We start from the raw sequence: 19576 nt of genomic DNA, 5'->3' as shown, positions 1-19576 counted from the left end.
GTAGAACTAACTCTAAGAACCGTCGTCAGAGTAGCAATCACATATAGCTGGCCACAGAAACAGCTAATGAGATAAACTGCAGAATTTTACAACAGGTAGAAAGGAAAATAAATTGCAGTATATTTTCTTATAAGAGCTTCAGCCACTAGCCTTGTTGTTACGAGTAAATCAGGAGAATCAATTTTAAAGCCGAGGCCGCCGCAAGTTTGTGCCCAGCAACGGCTTTGTACGCAATAGCCTACAATCTAATTAACTTAGAAATAAATTATCCAATCTAAATTGCATTTAGTTCTTTCTATAAACAGCCCAATAAATTTCCTAACTTCCTTCCTGCTATAAAAATGTCCCTGCCTTTGGACAATTTGAATAGCATAGCACAGATAACATGTGATTTTAGAATCATTACAGAAAAAGTTAGGTTGGTGCTACCTGTAATTAATGTTGTACATGATTTTTAATAGCATCATTATTTATGTTATTGAGGAAATTTTTTCAATGGTTGAAACAGATCCTCAAATGAAAAAAAGAATAATTTATTAAAATGCTGAGACACTATATGGTCATTTTTCCCCAAAGGAAGATCAGCTAAGCTCTCTTTTTATCCTTCAGGTCCAAACAGTGAAAAATTCAAGACCTATGTTAGTTTCACATTATAGTTGATGAAAACGTCTGCAATGGTTGAGGCCACTGAGCCTCTACCATATTCTAGGCACAATGACAATCAGAGAAATGAAGAAAATGTGGTGTTGACTTCGAGAAGATAAGACAAGTAGATGGAAATGTATAATAAGTATGAGAAATGTCAAACACCCCAAGGGGATGCTTCACAGAGAAGAGGGGTCGTGATTGTTGGCAGATTTATAAGAGGATGTGACTGTGTTGGCATTAAGGATGATGGATTTCCCCACGCTGAGATGGCAGGGAAGGACATTCCTCATAGAAGGAACAGAATGCCAGCAAGGAGGGGTGCCCTGAGTCAGAAAGAAGAGTGGACAATGCTGAATCTATCCGGAGTGTGTTTCGGCACTCCAATTCACAAATATTCTAATAAATGCAGAAGCCTTATTAATTCAGGAAGAGCTGGAAATTCCTGTCCTCTCCTACTCATCTTTCAGTTAGGGTAGGGACAGAAAGTTAGCATGATATCTGACTGAGAAGTCACACAGCTTAATCGTTCAAACTATCAACAGAAAGAATTAAAGAAGCATATGTTGACAACTGTCTGCCCATCAGTCACACCAAGCCAATATTTACTGAGCACCTACTATGTTCAAGGCAATGCATTGGCAGTTTCAGTTCTGTAAGATGAAAAAAGTCTGGAGACTGATCAAATAATAATGTAATACAGTTCATGCTACTAAAATGTACACTTAAGGCGGCCGGTTAGCTCAGTTGGTTAGAGCGTGGTGCTGATAAAATGTACACTTAAAAATGATTTAAAATGGTAAATTTTATGTCATGTGTATTTTTTCACAAATTAAAAAAGATATATTTAAACAATGAATGTTCTCATCTAATTACAAATTTCCCCAAATCTGGTATACCTGCCTCTTAGAGCTGAGTAAGGTTAGGATGTGAGTCTCTAATGTGTATCACCCCCTGTCAATCCTCAACTCCCTGTCAGACCTGTCTCCACTACACCCCACTGAGACTCTCGTCCCCCATGACAGTGGTCCAGACCTGAAGTGAACTGGTCTAAAGATCTCCGGGAAATAAAAACAAACAGAAAAGGGCTACCTATGCATGCTCCCCTAAAGATCTTTAAGCTTTCTTACCTAATGTTTAATAATAATTTAGTTCAGGTATACAAGTACACTGTTGGCATTAAAAAAAAAAAAAATCAGAGCGAATCAATGAAGACGCAGCACACACATCTGTAAGTTCCTAACTTCCACCTGGCACTCACGATAAACACCAGTTCACTCTGCTCACTCACCATCCACCCTGTTGAGTGGGGAATGTAATGAAGTATTCTGGTTAAAAGCAAAAACTTGTTCCTCCTTGATTTTTTCTGGTTTATACTCCATAATTTAATTAAGGTCAATTAGAGATTAAAATCTGTTGATGATAATTACAGTAAGCACAACCAAGTCTCGGTATCTCACGGAGCCTGGGGAGCCTACTAACACAGTGAAGAGCTGACACACATCCTTACTTGCACAAGCGTGTCCAGAGTGAAGATGTGCTCCCCACGGACATTGTAGAACTTGACCATGGCACTCTTCAGAAGAGGGCCGTTGGGGAGCTCACCAAGCTGGGTCTGCCGTTCCATCCCAGCGACGGCCAGGAGGTCTCCCTGGGTGCACCACTGGGCCACCACCTCTGAAATCACAAAGACGACGGTCAGCATGATGACATGACCCTCCCTGAACTTTCAGTATTTAGAAAATAAAGCTGCTGAGCAAATACAAGGTGGCTCTTCCCCTTTTTCTCATGAAGACAACAGCTACCCATCTGTCTGAAGACAACAGACTCTATTTAAACAGGGGTCTGTTGCCTGGATGGGGAGTGCGGCTCCTCTGAGACACAACTCTGCCGGGTAAAAGCACAGCCGCCAAAGCCAGCACGCTAAGTATCGAACCCCGAAACCAGCACGACTGAGAGCACAGGTAAGATGACCCAACCAAGGACTGTCCATCCATGGCTTGTGTCCCCGACCCCAGCAGTGACTCTGGAGTTTACAGATGCAGAAAGTAGGTCAAGAGCAAAGGCCAGATTTATATTCATTTGATTTCTGTGCACTAATGGGCAGATAAAGTTCAGATAAAGGACATAACTGCCTACAAGGCCCCTGACTTTTCTTCCACATTGGGATGTTGTGGGGGCTTAGAAAGTAGATAAACACTTCTGGTGTATGGGAGAATTGTCAGAAATTTTCACCCTGGAGCTGTGACGCCCACCTATAAGACGTTCTGTACCTCTGAGAAATGGCTGTGAAATGGTTTGTCTAATCCCAACCTGAGCAATTTACTCACTCTGACGGCTCCAACAAGCTACTCGCACTAATAAGACTTACAGCACAGTTCTTCCCCATTAAGACCCGAGGACCCCATCTGGCTCACACAGAGATGACTGAAATCCAGAGCTCAAAGGTCTCTCTGAGCAAGGCTGACTGGAGCCTAAAGGTGCCCAGTCGTGACAGGACACACGGCAGAGCCAGGTCTAGAAGCGAGCAGTGCCGGGGCTCGGGCAGGTCACACGTGACCCTTCTCTTAGTCACATCGCCTTCTGAGGTCACCAGCGCCCCCTGACTTCCTCGGAAGCCCGGACAGTGGTCCCCAGCACAAGGCGGCTCTCCGGACCCAGGGAAGCGAAAGCCTGCACACCCGGGAGCCGCCAACAGGAGCCGGGGCAGAGGGAGCAGAGGGCTGCGAGAAGGCGTCTGCACACAACCGCGGAGTGCAACGACTGCCATCAGACAGAGGGAAAGCACCAATAAAGAGTTTTTCCTTTTTCTTACAAAAGGACACGAAGAAGGTTAAAGTACAAACCAGGAAACGAAAAATCACTTCAAAGAATCAACTAAATATCCCGGTGAGTAAGATGGAAAACATGACGAGAGGAGGAAGCTGGAGGATGTGTGCTCGGGAAGCCCACGGGGACTCGGGGCTCCGCTGAGAAGCCAGCCGTGATCACCGGGCTGAAAAGACCTTCTCCGGAGGACAGGTTTTGGGAGCACAAGAAGTCAACGAGAGCAGCAGCTCACGCGGACAGGTACAGACGACTGCGGCCCAGAGGCTGCCATGGCTCAGGACCAAGCCACACCATGGCTCTGCGCAGGTGAAGAGGCCGGGCTCCCACTCTCGAGGCTCCTCTGCCAGCCTGCTGTCAGGGGACAGTGACAGCCCTGTGACAGCCCTGCAGCACCTCTCTTGCTAGTTACTTAGTTTAGTAAGATTCTTTGAATTTTGCCACTCTGTGGTTTTTCCCAACAGAAAAGTGGGCTGCTGCCCCTGCAGGCCTGGCCCGGACATGCAGTCCATTCAGAAACTGCTCGAAGAGGAAAGGCTCTGCCCCCTACGCCGGCACCCTCAGGCTTACCCGCTAACCACACGTCCCCACGGAGTGCAGTTATCAAGTTCTAGGGAGACAGCAGGGGTCCCCACAGGCAAGCCGTTCTTTAAAAGAGCACAAATTCCACAGGAACAACTCCACTTCTTGTTCTGCTGACAACACAACCGTACCATCAAGCGCTGCGGCCCCGTGACATGCAGCATAAGCCAGTCCTGCTGCACACGATGGGCACACAGTCACCAGGGGAAATTGGTTTACTTAGAAAACCCTGACACAAAGAACTCAGGAGTGGGTACAAGAATGCAACACTGCAGACTGGTCAGTGTCAGCAGGGGTGTGCGAGTACTTCCACGGGGACTGAACTCCGAGGGCAGGAGTTCAAAATCCTTATAAATTACTACAGAGTGAGGGGAAAATTGCGTATTTATTCACTGTCTAGATTTTACTAGGTTAAAGAAACAAGAACATAGAAACGTAGATGTGGTCAGGACAAAGCCTTCCTATCCTAGAAAGTTTTTGTAGGCTATACCCATCTTACACTAGACAAGAAAATAACCCAAAATACCTTTGCCCAATCTTTCGGTAATAATTTTATAATTTTAAAACCTTTAAAAACTTGTTTTAAAATATAAGCCAGAAAAATGGGGCACCTGGGTGGCTCAGTCAGTTAAACGTCTGCCTTCAGCTCTGGTCATGATCCCAGGGTCCTGGGATTAAGCCCCGTGTTGTGTGTCAGGCTCCCTGCTCAGCAGGGAGCTTGCTTCTCCCTCTGCCTGCCACTCCCCCTGCTTGTGCTCTGTCATATAAATAAATAAAATCTTTAAAAAAAAATTTAAGCCAGAAATAAAGAACTAATGCTTTATTTAGTAATGCTTTTTTTCACGTCTCCTGAAGTTCTTAGCACAGCATCTCTAGGGATATAGGGAGTTACAAGGCACAAAAGAGGTCCATCCTCCTAAAGTACCCATTTTTTGTGATTCTTTTTTTTAAGGTAATCTCTACTCCCAACGTGGGGCTCAAACTCACACTCCCGAGGTCAAGAGTCACATCCTCGACTGGCTAAGCCAGCTGGGAGCCCCTTTCTTAATGACTTTGAGGTGTTTGTGGAATTTGGGTCTCTCAAACATTGCACACGCACGAAAAGTAACACAGTCCCACTGTTCTACTTTAGCCAGATAGCCTTATGGGTCTTTTTGATAAAAGCCTGGAGGGTCAAAATTTTACATGTATTAAGCAATGAGAAAATTCGGTGCTTTTGTGTTAACAAGAGCCCCTCAGGTGCTGTTAGTCCTGGGTCCAAAAGAGGCAGCCAAGGATTAGTGGAGAAAGAACAGTGCTCTGACCAAACACCACATGTACTTGAGCTGCTGGCTAAAAGTCTGAAGTTCACAGGGGCCTCTGTCCCTTGGATGTCCATGTTGATGATTTATCATTTTACTCATCATTAGACATTGTGTACTTGCATTTGTGTACATGGATTTTGGGTTGAGAGGGAGAAGGTAAGCACATGCACAAAGTAGGAAACTGTGTGATGGTAAAATAACACGTACATTTTTTCCTTTAATAACAGTGCTTCTTTTTTTTCTTTAATAACAGTGCTTCCGGTGAACATACTAAGGACAGAATATCAGTGTGTACTCAGGCTGATGGCTACAATGTCTACCAGCCTGAACTACAGGAGTAGACAGGACTGCTGACCAAAACCCCTCTACCTCAAAATCAAAACCCCCCTCTTGACCTTCTCGTGTTCTATGAAGTGACAAAAAGAGGAAATTCTGTATAACAAAGAAACAAAGCCTAGGGGTTTCAATTCTTTGATCTTAAGACACATGTGGGATGAAATGAACAGTGCCTTTGAGGGCTTGCTTTACCACAAGAGAGGAACTGGTTAGGCCAGAGAATTTCTAAGTATATCACTCAACTGTTTTTCCTTGAAGGGCAGGAGAACAGGACACTTCGAAATATGCCACACTGCGATAAAAACTATTTTGAGCTAAAGGCAACTGAGAAGCAGCAGACACAAAGAAAGCTCTCTTGTCCTCCCTATCTGCCAAAATGCAGGATGTAAATTTGGGACAGCCCCACCCCGCACTGCACCCCCTGACCATAAAGGATAGAAGTTAACCACAGAGGACATCTCTAGACCCTTATCAGCTCACAGACAGAATCAGGAGAATCTACATGACAAACTTCAGGAAGGAGCCCTTTCTCCCACCAGATCCCCATATGTTTACCTTCCCAAAGTCTGCTGCCCTAGAAACGTCAAGCCTTTCCCTTTGTCTTGTCGCTTCTCTAAAAAACATATTATTCTTTTGTTAAGATGCTATAACAGCCCAAGTTCTACCCACCCCTTTGAGTTACTCATCTCTGAACACTTCCATAGGTAAATGTAATGCACATGTTAATATACTTGTTTCTTTTTCTCTCGTCAATCTGTCTTTTGTCAGTCTAACTTCTAGGGCCCCAGTCAGAGAACCCGAGATTTCTAGAGGGAAAAGTCTTTCCTCCCTTACATTGTCAAGGAAGAGTATAGTAACAAAGGGTAAAAACCCCCAACAAGGTGAACTAATTTATGGTTTAGTATGTGATAAACAGAAGTCCCCAAAGTTGGGATACTCTACAGATTTTTTCCTCAAGGCAGAATTTCCTCAGCAAATATCTGCAAAGCAAAATTACCCACCACCCTATGAATCTGCAAAGAAAAGTTTGACAGTTGTGGAGAAGAGGCTGGTCATGGGGACTGTGAGCTATTTGGCATTCTGTTATTTTGCAACGACATAAATTACAGCATTGGTAATAAATCAGAAAGTATCATGAGTGATGTTAAGGCACTAGAAAAGTTATCTGATATTTCTTTTGAAACAGTAACAGACAAAGACTAGACCCTTTCAGTCCACTTTATATCACAAGCAACTGACTTGTCCACAATAGGATAGAATCCTGTGGATGGAGAAAGTTGCCACGTGGCATCTTGGCAGCTTTCCGGCTACCTCTTCCCAGTATTTATTAACATACCCACAAAGCAGTGAACAAAAAAATAAATGAGTTTAAAAAAAATACTGCTGTTGATACTACAAGTAAGACCAAGTCCTCATAACATTCTGAAACCAAGACAAAGAGAAAATGCCTATACCCAGCCCCTGTCACATGACACCGACTCACTTAAATTTCATCTAGCTTCTTACAGTGAAGAAGACTATCCAAAAGCCTGTCACTCATGAAAATGTAAGGTTTAATAATAAGGTCTAATATTTTCATGTTAGATTTAGATTTCTAGTCAGGCAATGAAAAGAATGCTAAATTTGACTGTTTTTAGGATAAAACTCAAGTCAAAAACTTACACATTTGGGAAGGTCACCCTGGGTCACCTTCATAAGCCACCTCATATGTGTGAATCTTCCAGTGCACACTTGGTGGGGGTATGTTAGAAGTACTACTCTAATACAATTTAATTTGAAAGACAGAAAACTAATGTGGCCAAGAGAGAAAAAAATAGTTTCCATAGGCAAGTAGGATGGCAAAGAATTAGAAAAATTTGCTATATAAAGAATACAGTGGAACTGAGTGGTAAGTATGCTATTTTCAGTCCTGATCAGATACTCAGTAGGGAAAAAGGTCAGGACTCCAGATTAGAGGCAAGTTCTGATGAAATTAATCAGCTTGGTTAAAGGTTTAAAAATAGTTTCTTTTTTTGTTTGTTTTTCAAGATTTTATTTATTTGAGAGGAGAGGGGCAGAGGGAGATGGAGAAGCAGACTCCCCGCTGAGCAGGGAGCCCAACACAGGGCTGGATACCAGGACTCCGAGATCATGACCTGAGCCGAAGGCAGACACTTAACTGACTGAGAGCCCCCCAGGCACCCCTGAAAACAGAATTTCTGATGAAGAAAAGAAGAGCTTGGATTACGAAATATATGTGAGAATTTCTGATGACCATCCCTGCATTTTAGCTCCACAAAGGTCACAACTTTCAGAAAAGAACACAGAAAAGAGCAAGGAATTTAAGTTCATCATCATCACATGCAAAAAATACTTACTCAGCTTCTAAAGGAGCCATTTGTGGAATAAAGAGGGACTTCTACATAGTTCATGTCCCTCAGGAGTTTATAGGGTAAATAATTCCTTACAATTACAGTTTTGAAACAGCAAAATGGGACACCCATAAAAGGGAGCAGAACTTCTAAAAATATTCTATAGTTCTGAGGCGGCTGGGTGGCTCAGTTGGTTAAGTGTCTGCCTTTGGCTCAGGTCATGATCCCAGAGTCTTGGGATTGAGCCCCAACATCTGGCTCTCCCTCTGCCCCTCCTCCAACTCATGTTCTCTCTCTCTCTCTCTAATAAAAAAAAATCTTTTAAAAAATTCTATAGTTTTAAAATAGAATTATTAAGTGCTTGGGTGTGTATGGACATGTATGATGCATTCCAGGCAATCAATAGTTAAGTATACGGACTTGAGTCTCCCTATCCCTGTGATTCATGAATAATTCAGACAAGAAGCACATGACAGAACTCTCTGGTCTGACGGCCAGTTCTGAATGACAGCAGGAAGTTGAACTGCAGGTTCTGGTTTGCCCTTTACCTCTCATTCAGATTAGAGTAGTCCCCTTTAACTTGAGACCAGAGGCAGTCCAGAAATTTCTACATTGCACCATTTAATCCTGAAGACAGAAAACCGTTTTCCCAAAGAACTCATCAGGGTCACAAAATGAGTAAATATTCTCAAACTGCAAAATCTGGGAAACACCAAATGCCCACGGACAGCGATTTTTCTCACGAGATAATAGATTTCATAACATCTGTCAGGAAAGTGTCAGTACTTGGTGGCTGATGTTTTACATCAGTGTCTCAGTCTGGCAACGGTGGAAGCTCCACAGTCTGCTGAGGTAACTTTACCACGCAACCATCAGCTCCTTAATAAGCCTCAAAATAACAGCGGCCTCTGCGAAGCTGTGCCGCACACGGTCTGCCGCCTCAGGAACTGCAGGTGCTGAGGCCCGATGCTGTCCAGACAGAGAACATCAGCCAGAGGCAAATACCACACATCTGAGAAAGACCACTCTTGTCAGAGCAGGGAAAGAACAGAAAGCCAACGACGAATCCCTCCTCGCAATAAGCCTGGGTATGGCCTTGGCAGGTAGGCAGAGGAGGGAAGGAAATGGCCTTCATTGACGGACTCCATGAAGCCTGGGAGAGGTCACTGCAGAGGGATGGGAATGGATAAGGACTGGGTGTAGGACCCCCACTGGAAGGCAAACGCACACAGGGCTGAGTGTGGGTCTGGGGTCCCACGCGGCCTTCTGTACCTTTCAGCCCTGAGCGGATGACAGTAGGAGACAAGTCATCGTAGTTGTTCATTAAGCTGATGTCCCCCGAGGTGAAGCTGACGGTGAGCAGTGGCTTGATGTTCTGCACCGGGATGGGATACGCTGCTGGTCCATCTGCCGGGACAAAAGGGCCGAGTGAAGAGGCGGCAGGCGCACAGGACCCCCATCTGGGTGCGGCTGCAGTCCTGCACACGGCCTGCACTGAAAATGGGACTATGGGCCAGGCGGTCACCGAAGACGGCCGTGTTCCATACCACTCAGAACCTACACAAGACCGTCAGAGGGCCGCTTGCCAGAGAAGTCTGGAATGAGAAGAAGGATGGCGACAGCTAGCCCTGGACGCAGCAAGGGGGGTACCCTGGGCTCTGTTTTATGGTGGCGAGAATATGTGTGAAAAGATTATTAACTTGTGTGTTAATGTGTCATGTTTCTAATGATGTGTAAACATCAATTATTTTAATGTCATATAATGTGGAAGGATGGTCAAAGAGGGATGAAAAATGATTTCTTAATTCTGGCCCAATGCATAAAAAAAAGTTGCTTTTCAACACCAATGCTCTTTCACTGAACATTTTAGGAAATGAGGAGACATAGCAGTAACTCTGAGTCCTTTATTCAGTTTTTATCATAACAGACCCCAAATGTGGAGAAAGGCCAGGGCTGGGTGTGGCTCATAAAGAATTCTGCTACATCTGCAGTGCACAACCAGTATAAAGAAAATACGGTCTTGGAAGTTCTAGGAGTACTCATGGACATTAAGGAAATGCCGTGATGGGTCATGTTCTGGATTTTTCCACGTTATTTCAAAAGTAAAAGTCAATCCCTCCCACAAGCCAGAATAAATCAGGGTCCCCGGAGGCCTCACACCCATGCTGGGTTCACCCCCACACAGCCATCCATCCAGAGTGGAAGGGCCTGACATCCCCAGGTTCACCCCCAACTCAGCCCCGCCTATGGATGACCCTTAGTTGTTATCTTCCTTTGCTTCACTTTAAGATGCTGTAGGTACCCACCTCTATGCTCAAATTCCCTGGGCCACCAAGAAAAACTCTTCTCTAGGTGAAAGGCAAACCCCAGCCACTTCCAAACTGCCCCATGGCTCATGTTACAGTAGCAGCCAGGGACTAAATTCTATTCTCGGACTTATTCTGAACCTGCTTCACAAACTTGGCCTCTGGATCTTGTTTCTTCCCATAATACATGGAACTGAGTAAACCTGCTTTCACTCTAGCGAAGTTCTGTTTTAAAAGTACGCTGAAAAGTATCCAATGTTGTAAGACGCTGACTTTATTACTATGAGGCTGGAGAAATGATCAACACTTCCCCCAGGGTTACGGTCCTAGCAGGAAAGGGTATGATGGCTTCCCAAATGGAAGTCCTCTTTCTCCCCTCCAAGGCCCGCCCACCCTGAAACAGCACCCCCCATCTACAGTTTCTCTCCTGTACAAACATCGTCTTCTCCCTACATGAATGACTGAACGAGCACATGTCTGTCTCTGGGGAGTATCACGTACTGGGTCACATCTGGGACAGGAGACAAAATGGGAGCACTCCAAGTACCAATGGAGGCAGATGCTGTTGGGGGACAAAAATTAAAGCATAGTCTCGAGACCAGCCCTTCACAGGATGAATACGCCCACAGTCACAGGAAAGGGGGAGAAACTGTCCCGGCCATCACGGGTGCTCAGCGAGCAGCGTGGACGCGGGGGTCCAGCTGAGGGCGGAAGTCCTGGAGCAATGTGGCCACGTCTAGTCTGCCACAATTCATAATATATTTTCCCTTAAAAAAAGAGGGGCGGAGTCCTGGGGAAGAGCCAAAGCCACGAGTAGGCCAGTGCAGAATGCTACTGTAGATGATGGCCAGCCTGGACGCTAACGGCTTCTTCTGCTTTTGTGTGGATGTGTGTGTTGGGGGTGGGGGTAGCTCTTACACATTTGAGGGATAGAAGACACTGCAAAGGCGAAGGAGGCTGGATTCTGAAATTACCCCAAAAGCCTGAAACCTTCCCTGCCACTCCAAATAAAAAAATTGGATGCCAATGGGTCCGGTCTAACCCCACTGTGAGGCTTATGGGGGGGGAAGACAAGTTCTTCCAAGCTGAGAAAAGGAAGTTTTCCCCCAAAATAAAGAAGACGGGGCATGGACAGCAGCCCAGCGTCCTGGGCTGCATCCCGGCAGAACTAACATCCCTTGCACAGCTGAAGCTGTGGGCTTTAAGGACACTGGGACGTGGGACACCACAGACGAAGCTGCAGTAACAGCACAGTGGTTCTCATCCCAGCAATCCGGCGTCCCGCTGAGCAGCGAAGCCGCACAACACCCTAGGGACAGGGGCAGGGTCACGGCACGTCTAGTGAAACCTAAGCCCATGAAGTCTCCTCAGCCTGCACAGAGACTCCGGGAAAAGGGAAGGCAGAGGGGAGGCCGCTGAGTCAAGGCCCAGATGTTCCGCCACCTGTGCCGCGCGTCCCCAGAGCCCTTCCCAGAGGTGAGGGTGCTGTGCGTGCGCTCCCCCACCCTGGCCCCCGCCGGCTACCTTGGGGTGGGGAGTAGTCGTCTGAGTCGGTGTCGCTCTCGCTGCTGTCCTCCACCAGGAAGGCGGGGTAGTTCCAGGACATGCTGAGGATGCCGTCGGACTCGTGCAGGAGGACGTGGGCCAGCATTCTGCCGTGGCAGTCCATGACGATCACCTGCCCGTCAGCCGTGCCGAACAGCACCTGCAAGCAAGGACCGACCCCTGACGGACGCGCAGATGGGCTGCGGTCCTGGCAAACCTCGTCACCCCAACTTGTTCAGAAGGACAAAATGTATTCAGGACTGAGAAAACAGAGCAGTTCACCAGAAACTTAGCTGGTTATTATTGCAAGAATTTTAGTCCTCTAGCACTGAAATGTGACTGATGGCAAAAGAAACACATCTGTCATACTGTGGGGACATGTACAAACAATACCAGCAAAATCACTGCCTCACTTCTTGTGGGTTGTTTTTGTTTGCATGCTTGGGTTTTCTGGTTGGAGAACAAGGGTTAAGAAGATATTTATTTTTCTTGAAAAAAAAAAAAAGCAGCAGCAAAGGTTCAGAAAGGATTTCACAAATTTAGAAGAAACACTTCAGCTTCCAGTTTGACAAAAGAGAAAATATATTTGGTTATATAAGCAGCTTATCTAACCACACTTGGAAAGAAGATACTCCTGAAATTGTTTGTCTAATGTTCTATTTAACTAAGAATAACATCGGTATTAATGTATTAATTAGTAATTAATGTTATAATGTACTAATAGTATTAACACAGTCACTAGTGTTCACTTCGTGCTAAGCACTACGCTAAGAGCTTTACCTCGTGTATTGTCAAGACAGTCCTGGGAGTTAAGTTCCAGCACTGTCGATATGGAGCTCAGCTAGGCTGACACCTCGGTGTGCGGAGCACTGCCGCCCAGAATTCCCCTCACTTCACCTGGCCCTGGAGCACATGCTCAGGAACGTGCCATGGCCAGAGTTAAAGCAGAGGCAGGGCCAAGAAAGGGTTACCCCCAACCCCCAGCCCCCCATTAGGGCAGCAGAGGAGCGCCTCACAGCTTCTAGAACCCCGACAGGAGTTGTGTCCTCTTGCTGGTTCATGCACGGATGACACTAAGGGGATGAACCAAGGGGAACCTCAGCAACATGGCAAGCAGGATCTCGTAGAGAATATAGCATGTTCTCTTCTGCTTTGGGTGGTGGGCTCGGTAGCTTCTGTACCTGTTGGCATTTAAAACGTTACATCTTTTGTGTTTCCTGAGATCTGTGCATCGGTCAGCAATGACTGTCAAAAAGGCTCACAAATCCTCTCCATTCTACAGACGCAGAAACAGCCTGAGCAGTCAGGGCAGCTGACAAGGCCATTAAAGCAGTACTGCAAAGACCAGGATTTACACACAGGGAAAGTTACTTAGGGCGTGTTAGGTCCCTGCCTCTTTTTGCTGTTAACATTTTGTCATTAAGCTCTTTGAGGGCAAAGACTGTCCACGGCTGTCCCCCTGGTACCTAACAGCTTTGGACACAGAGACCACTTAACAGTACTTCTTGTTAAATGAAGTAAAGTCAGTGACCATCAAAAGGCATTTTTAGGACATAAATCCTGATGATTAAGACAGATCAACTGCAAGGGAAGTTATATTTAAGTAGTAAAAAGCTCACAGAATTTACAGAACTGTTTTAGAATACACTGTCCATCAAATATTTCTTTAAACAGGTCTACATTTCAATGACTGAAAACTTAAAAAAAAAAAAAAAGGCTAAATCAGTTTTCTGCAGAGGCAGTGAGGAATCCGTTACTACACTCGTCTTAAAGAAGAAACACACAAACCCCAAACTACTAGGAACACAATGGAACCTTTTAGAAGACGATGAATCTTGGGCTGCCAGTGGAGAAAGGAAGCACCGGCCAGCATGTCAGAGAGACCTCCCAAGGCACAGACACAGAGGGACAGGGCACCGGGGCTTGGGGTCCGGCGTGCTAAAGCAGGAGGCAGCGCTGAATGAGCTCACCAGGAGGTTTTCACCGGGGATAAAGACAGGCCAGGACTTCTCGTAACTTCAACCGAAATGTACAATGTATACATTTTTTTTTAAAGATATTATTTATTTATTTGAGAGGTGGCAAGGCGGGGAAAAGCACTCCCGGCTGAATAGGGAGCCCAACGCGGGACTCAATCCCAGGACCCTGAGATCATGACCTGAGCCAAAGGCTGACGCTTCACTGACTGAGGCCCCGAGGTGCCCCTAATTTATACATTTCAGAAGGAAAAGACACGCGGCAGCCTCGCTCTAAGGCCAGTGTCACGCGTGATGTCCCCAGGAAGCAGGCTGTTTCTGTCCCTCTTTCCACATTCTCCCTCATTGCTCAACTGTGTTTTGAAGAGCAGCCGCGTACCTCGGTGCTGGGTGAAGGAGTTATTTTATCATTTGCGATGGCCGTTCCCTATGAAGACAGCACATGAGCAGGCCACGGCCGACAGTTACTCTTCACAAGTACTCCGGATTGATGGTATGTTATCAATCCCAAACCACTTCCAACCCCTCCTGCTACAGGCCCACATTACTCTACAGTCTTCCACCGGTGCGATCCCCACCGTTCTCGTACTTCACTGTGCCATCATTTGATTTCTGTCTGATTTCTACACTAGCCTATAACCTTTTTGGGACATGGCCTATGTGTGCTCTGCTCACTACTACCTCCCCAGGGCCTGTCCCAGTAGATGACATGTGGCAGTAACTATTTGTGAAGGGAGGGAAGAAATGCTTCTGTATGGAACTATCTGTTGAGCAACACTCACATTTTTCCATTTTAGAGAAGAACAGATACCAGACAGTAGAACAGACAGTTAATTTCTGAATAAAGGATGGGTGATTTAGTGAGGCATCAGTGTTCAACATTACACGAAAGCCAGCCCCCAAATTCCCCACCATGAATCAATCCCAGCTACAGCTCTCCTGGGAAGATAACGCATTATTAAGATCAGGAGGAAGGGAAAAGCAGCACCAGCAGTCTAGTTGTCAAGCAATGATGGAGGAAGTTAACTCTGTTTGGGAACAAGTACGTCACAGATAACTGAAGAACACTGATACGACATGAAATCAGATTTTAAAAAATCTCCTCTGTTTCAAGTTCTTTTCCTGCCTAATCACTTCCAATGAGACAAAGCCTATGCGTGCAAAGGACTTTAAGAGAACAAGAAAGAAAAGTCTAATAATAATGATACACAAATAGGCACATGCATCAATCTCTGCTTCTACTCCCGCATCCTGGAGCTCCCGAAGGGCTGGTGCCGGCTCCTCCTTCCCAGCTCTGTCTCTTCTAAGGTTGGCCCTCGGCTGTCTTCCCTCTCTAGATCACAGTTGTGTCCATGGCCTGAAAGGCCCAGTCAGGGCTGACTCCCTGCTCAGATCTCTTCCCTACGCTCCAGACTCCCACATCGGATATTTCTTACCTGCCACCTACCCCTGGATGCGCCAAAGGCCCTTCAGAACCAACATGTTCCCAGATGAAACGCAGGAATTTATCCTTTCCCAGCAACACCGCCCGCCCCCCTCCCTGCCCACACACAGAACCAGGTCTTCTTACAGCAAAGCAAAACTGTGACTTGTGTTTTATCTCCAATGTCCAGTACGGTGTCTAGTACAGAAAGGGGCTCAGACATCATGCATGAAGGCTTTGGGGACCCACCACACAGAATTATTCTCACTTTTTTGGGGGGGGGAATTATTCTCATTTTAACCTGAGCTCCTCACTACTCTCAACTTTGCTGTGTTTTCACACGCCTATCTTTCCCATTAATCCGTGAGCTTCTCAAGGGCAGGCCTGCACCCAAGTTGTCACACGCTTCCTGTCACAAGCAGATCCTTCGGGACTCCTAGTAAATGTATTTGTGCCCAAACTTCAGCCTTTGCCCTAAGTCTTTCTGCAAATGAAGCAAAAGCTTCTTTCTTTTTTAAACTATAAACCAATGCCCAAATCTTCCTATAAAACTGGCCTCCAAAATACTTCCAATAATGGATGAAGTAAATTCTGTCTCCTATTTTTCCTGCTGTCTTCGCTATTGGATTGCAGGCTTCACATGGGGCTGGGACAACACGCCCTCTGTCCTGCATACACCGAGAACCAAACAGGCTGGTGGAAAGCTGCGGGTCCTCAGGCCACCCATTCGATGGCTGTGCCTCATTGCAGGCAGCGTTCAGTATCAGTGTACTCCATTCTAAACGATTTTTAGATGTAATTATTTAAAAATTTAACAGAATTAATACGAGTAATTTAAAATGAGCCAAACCATGAGCCAAAGGTGGTATAGGAAGAAAATGTAAAATCATTCAGAACATTTACGTTTGGAACCAGTGATAGTATCTCATCAGTACTTTTATTTTTGGAGACTGGTATTCATCTACATTTTTGAATACAGACCATATTGGGAAATTTCAACTATAAAAATACATGCTTCTATAAACGTTCACCTCTTTTGTAGTAGAGTTTAACTAGCAGCCATGGGGACTAGTTCCAGAAGGAGCTAACCTTTTTGTTTATGTATTTTGCTTTTGTCTTTTCAGCTAGGGGAGCAGATAACAAAGTGATTATATGCTCCTACTAGTAACCTCAGCCCCACTGCTGGCAAATGTCTAAACATGCCACAATGGAGAGAGGAACAAAGGGACATACCATGATGTCCCTTTGCTCTCTAGAAGGATCTTCTGTTCAGAGATGTCAATGAAGGAGAACTTTGTTTTTGAAAGACCTCTCTGTTGGGAGTTTCAGAGCACTAGTTTTCAAATGCTTTAAGGCTAGATTTGAATATTTTGAAACTAAAGAAACACAGAATCCCTGAAATCAGACTGTTGTAAATGACAGAATTCATCAACCGGTTAACAGAGTATTTCCTGGTTTAAATAAAAAGGATGAAATGTAATTTTACAGTTGACTATAGCAATCATTTTTTTTTAAAAGGGGGAAGTGGGAGAGAGTTGGTGAGGAGGGGCAGAGAGAGAGGGAGAGTGAGAATCTTAAGCAGATTCTATGCCCAACACAGGGCCGGACACCAGGCTCGATCCCACAACCCTGAGCTCATGACCCAAGCCAGAATCAGGAGTGGGATGCTAAACCAACTGAACCACCCAGGCACCCCAGTAATCATTTATAAAACACACTTATTCTGATAAACATGGGAAAGAAATCTCACCAAAAACATCTACAATAAAAAATTTGTATCTTTGCGCTAGACATGTAATTTTGGTTATTTAATGGTTTCACTGCAGAATAACCACTTACAAACTACCTCATAAAGATGACACACTATGTTGTTTAAAGAGTTTCAGAGAAGGAAATACTCGGTCTCAGGGATCAGTTTTAATGTTAAATAACTCCTGTTGCTAGAACATTCTTCCCCATTATCTTTCAGACTCCCTTTTTAAGTTTATTCACTCTTCTAAGATGCCCACACATGGTTTCTGGTGGTGGAGGGGAACAGTCTCAGTGAAAGACTAATTAAAACACACATTTAACTAGGATATCTCCAGAAGGATACACAGTAACTAGAGAAGCCATTACCTCTGGGGAACAGAACTGGGTGGCCTGGGGATAGTAGAGGAAAGGGGATTTTCATCATATACCCTTTTGAACATTTATAACTTTCAACTACGTGAATATGCTATTAAAATATATTTCTAAGGGACCCCTGGGTGGCTCAGTTGGTTAGGTGTCTGCCTTCAGCTCGGGTTATGAGCCCAGGGTCCTTGGGTTGAGCCCTGCATCGGGCTCCATGCTCAGCGGAAAGCCTGCTTCTCCCTCTGCCCCTCACCCCTCTTGTGCTCTCTCTTAAACAAATAAATAAAATCTTAAATATGTGTATATATATTTAAGTATGCACTGAATGAGGTAGAAAAAATGCTCCAGGAATACAGCTCTATAGCAGATCTTTAGAGTAGGTGAAAATGCCTAGTGCAGGCACTCACCATCACACGGTCCTTGGGGGGTAAATATGTACCTTTAATTTGGGAAGGAGATGCTAAGTGACACAGCATCTGCTTAGCCTATTCGGTTAGACAGTCTGACTCTGTTGGGGGAAACATGCTTTCATTTGCGAAGGACTCAGTCCTGGAAGTCAGCTGGCCAGGTATCTGGTTTTATTTTCATCCCGAACTACTTATGTAACTTTGAATTCATCATTTACCTCCCTGAATGCTGGTTTCCTCTGTCAGCTAAAAAAGTTTTATTAAATGGGCTCTCAGATCCTTTCCTGTTTTAAAATGCTCCAAGCTTAAAAAAAAAATACCTAAATATATTTCTCAGTACATGAAAACAGTAATTTCTTCCTGTGGCTACTAATAAACTTCTTCAACAGGAGAGCTAAGATGAAGTGACTTCCGAAATGACTCTGAGGAGAGTGTCTCTGGCTCACCCGTAGCCGCTTGGGGTACACGGTGACAGGAGCTGACCTAACAGCACCTGTGACTGGTGTCAAAGCTAAACAAAACCAGAAACTAAGGAGGTAAGAACAGATTTTAACCAGTAGGAACTACTGCCATAAGGAAGAGAGCCCAGCGTGAACTGAACTCAACTTCTATCAAGACAGGGGTGACGGCATTTTAAAGGAAGAAAGGGGGCTGGCAGGGGGTGCTGTTGAGCAGAGTTAGAAGCAGAAACAGAGAAGTGGAAGGGGGGTTGGTTTGTCAGTGTGAATGGGCCACCTGGGCTCGCTACCTGGTGCTTCCTGAAGTTAGGGTCCTACACACCCACAGAGTCTGGGTTATAGGGGCACTAGTGTCAGGTGCTATCTGGAACAAACAGGAGATTCTTTTTAACGGGGCTGGAGTTGTCATCCTTAGCGACATCGTTTGTGTTGACAGAAACTATGCTAGTGTCTGTTCAAGTCCCTTAGACTGTGTATGTGTGCGTATGAAATAATTTGTGATGAGAACCCAGTTTCACAGGCCAAAGTTGAGGCCTAGTTAAGGAGAGGGCCCAGTGGGGCCTGCCTAGAATTTAATCAGAACGTCACTGCTAGCGGCACACACATCACCTCTCCTCAACATGACACAAGGATATATTCAATGCCAAGGGTAGGGTTGTCAGGAGCCACAATGGATTTGTGGTTCAGGAGTACTACAGGGAACCCTGGGAAGCTTAATTCTGAAGTTCAGCCATCTGAACAAACATTGGCGTTCATACAGGGGCTCTGCATCAAACCACAGCCACCAACAGGCTATGGTATTAATAAGGGCTTATGAAGAAATTATAACAGTACATGAACAAGAAACTGACTTGAAAATAAATTTAGACCCTCAATATATTACAGTGGTAAGAAAGCTTAACATGAGATGTATACCATTAACTTTTTAAGTTTACAATACAGTATTGTTAAGTACAGGCTCCATGTTACCCCACAAACCTCTAGAACTTGATCACCTTGCGTAACTAAAACTTTATACCCACTGAACAGCAACTTCCTGTTTTCCCCTCCCCCGCCAGCCCTAGGCAACCATCATTCTACTCCTGCTTCTATGAGTCTGACTATTTTAGATACCTCATTTAAGAGGTATCTAAAATACCACATATACCACATGTGGTATTTGCCCTTCAGTGACTGGAATATTCACTTAGCATAATGACCTCAAGGTTTGTCCAAGTATTATTCAGCCCTCCTTTTTAAGGATGAATAATATTCCATTGTATGTATATATGTGTATGTATGCATATATGTGCATGTGTGTGT

General features: G+C 45.1%; 1 protein-coding gene across 5 annotated transcripts in view; it reads right to left on the bottom strand.

The window, feature by feature from the left end:
• The window catches only part of TULP4 (TUB like protein 4), a 230203-nt gene that overhangs the window by 31258 nt on the left and 179369 nt on the right, over positions 1–19576 (bottom strand). For all 5 annotated transcript variants that reach the window (XM_047732849.1, XM_047732850.1, XM_047732851.1 and 2 more), the window contains 3 exons: positions 11875–12055; positions 9317–9451; positions 2156–2322 (listed from right to left, as the gene is read on the bottom strand). In XM_047732849.1, coding sequence (XP_047588805.1) covers positions 2156–2322; positions 9317–9451; positions 11875–12055 — 483 coding nt within the window. The remainder of the gene's footprint in view (positions 1–2155; positions 2323–9316; positions 9452–11874; positions 12056–19576) is intronic.

This window comes from Lutra lutra, chromosome 6, assembly GCF_902655055.1.
Source record: "Lutra lutra chromosome 6, mLutLut1.2, whole genome shotgun sequence".
Classification (NCBI taxonomy): Eukaryota; Metazoa; Chordata; class Mammalia; order Carnivora; family Mustelidae; genus Lutra; species Lutra lutra.
This window is presented reverse-complemented; position numbering and strand designations above follow the sequence as displayed.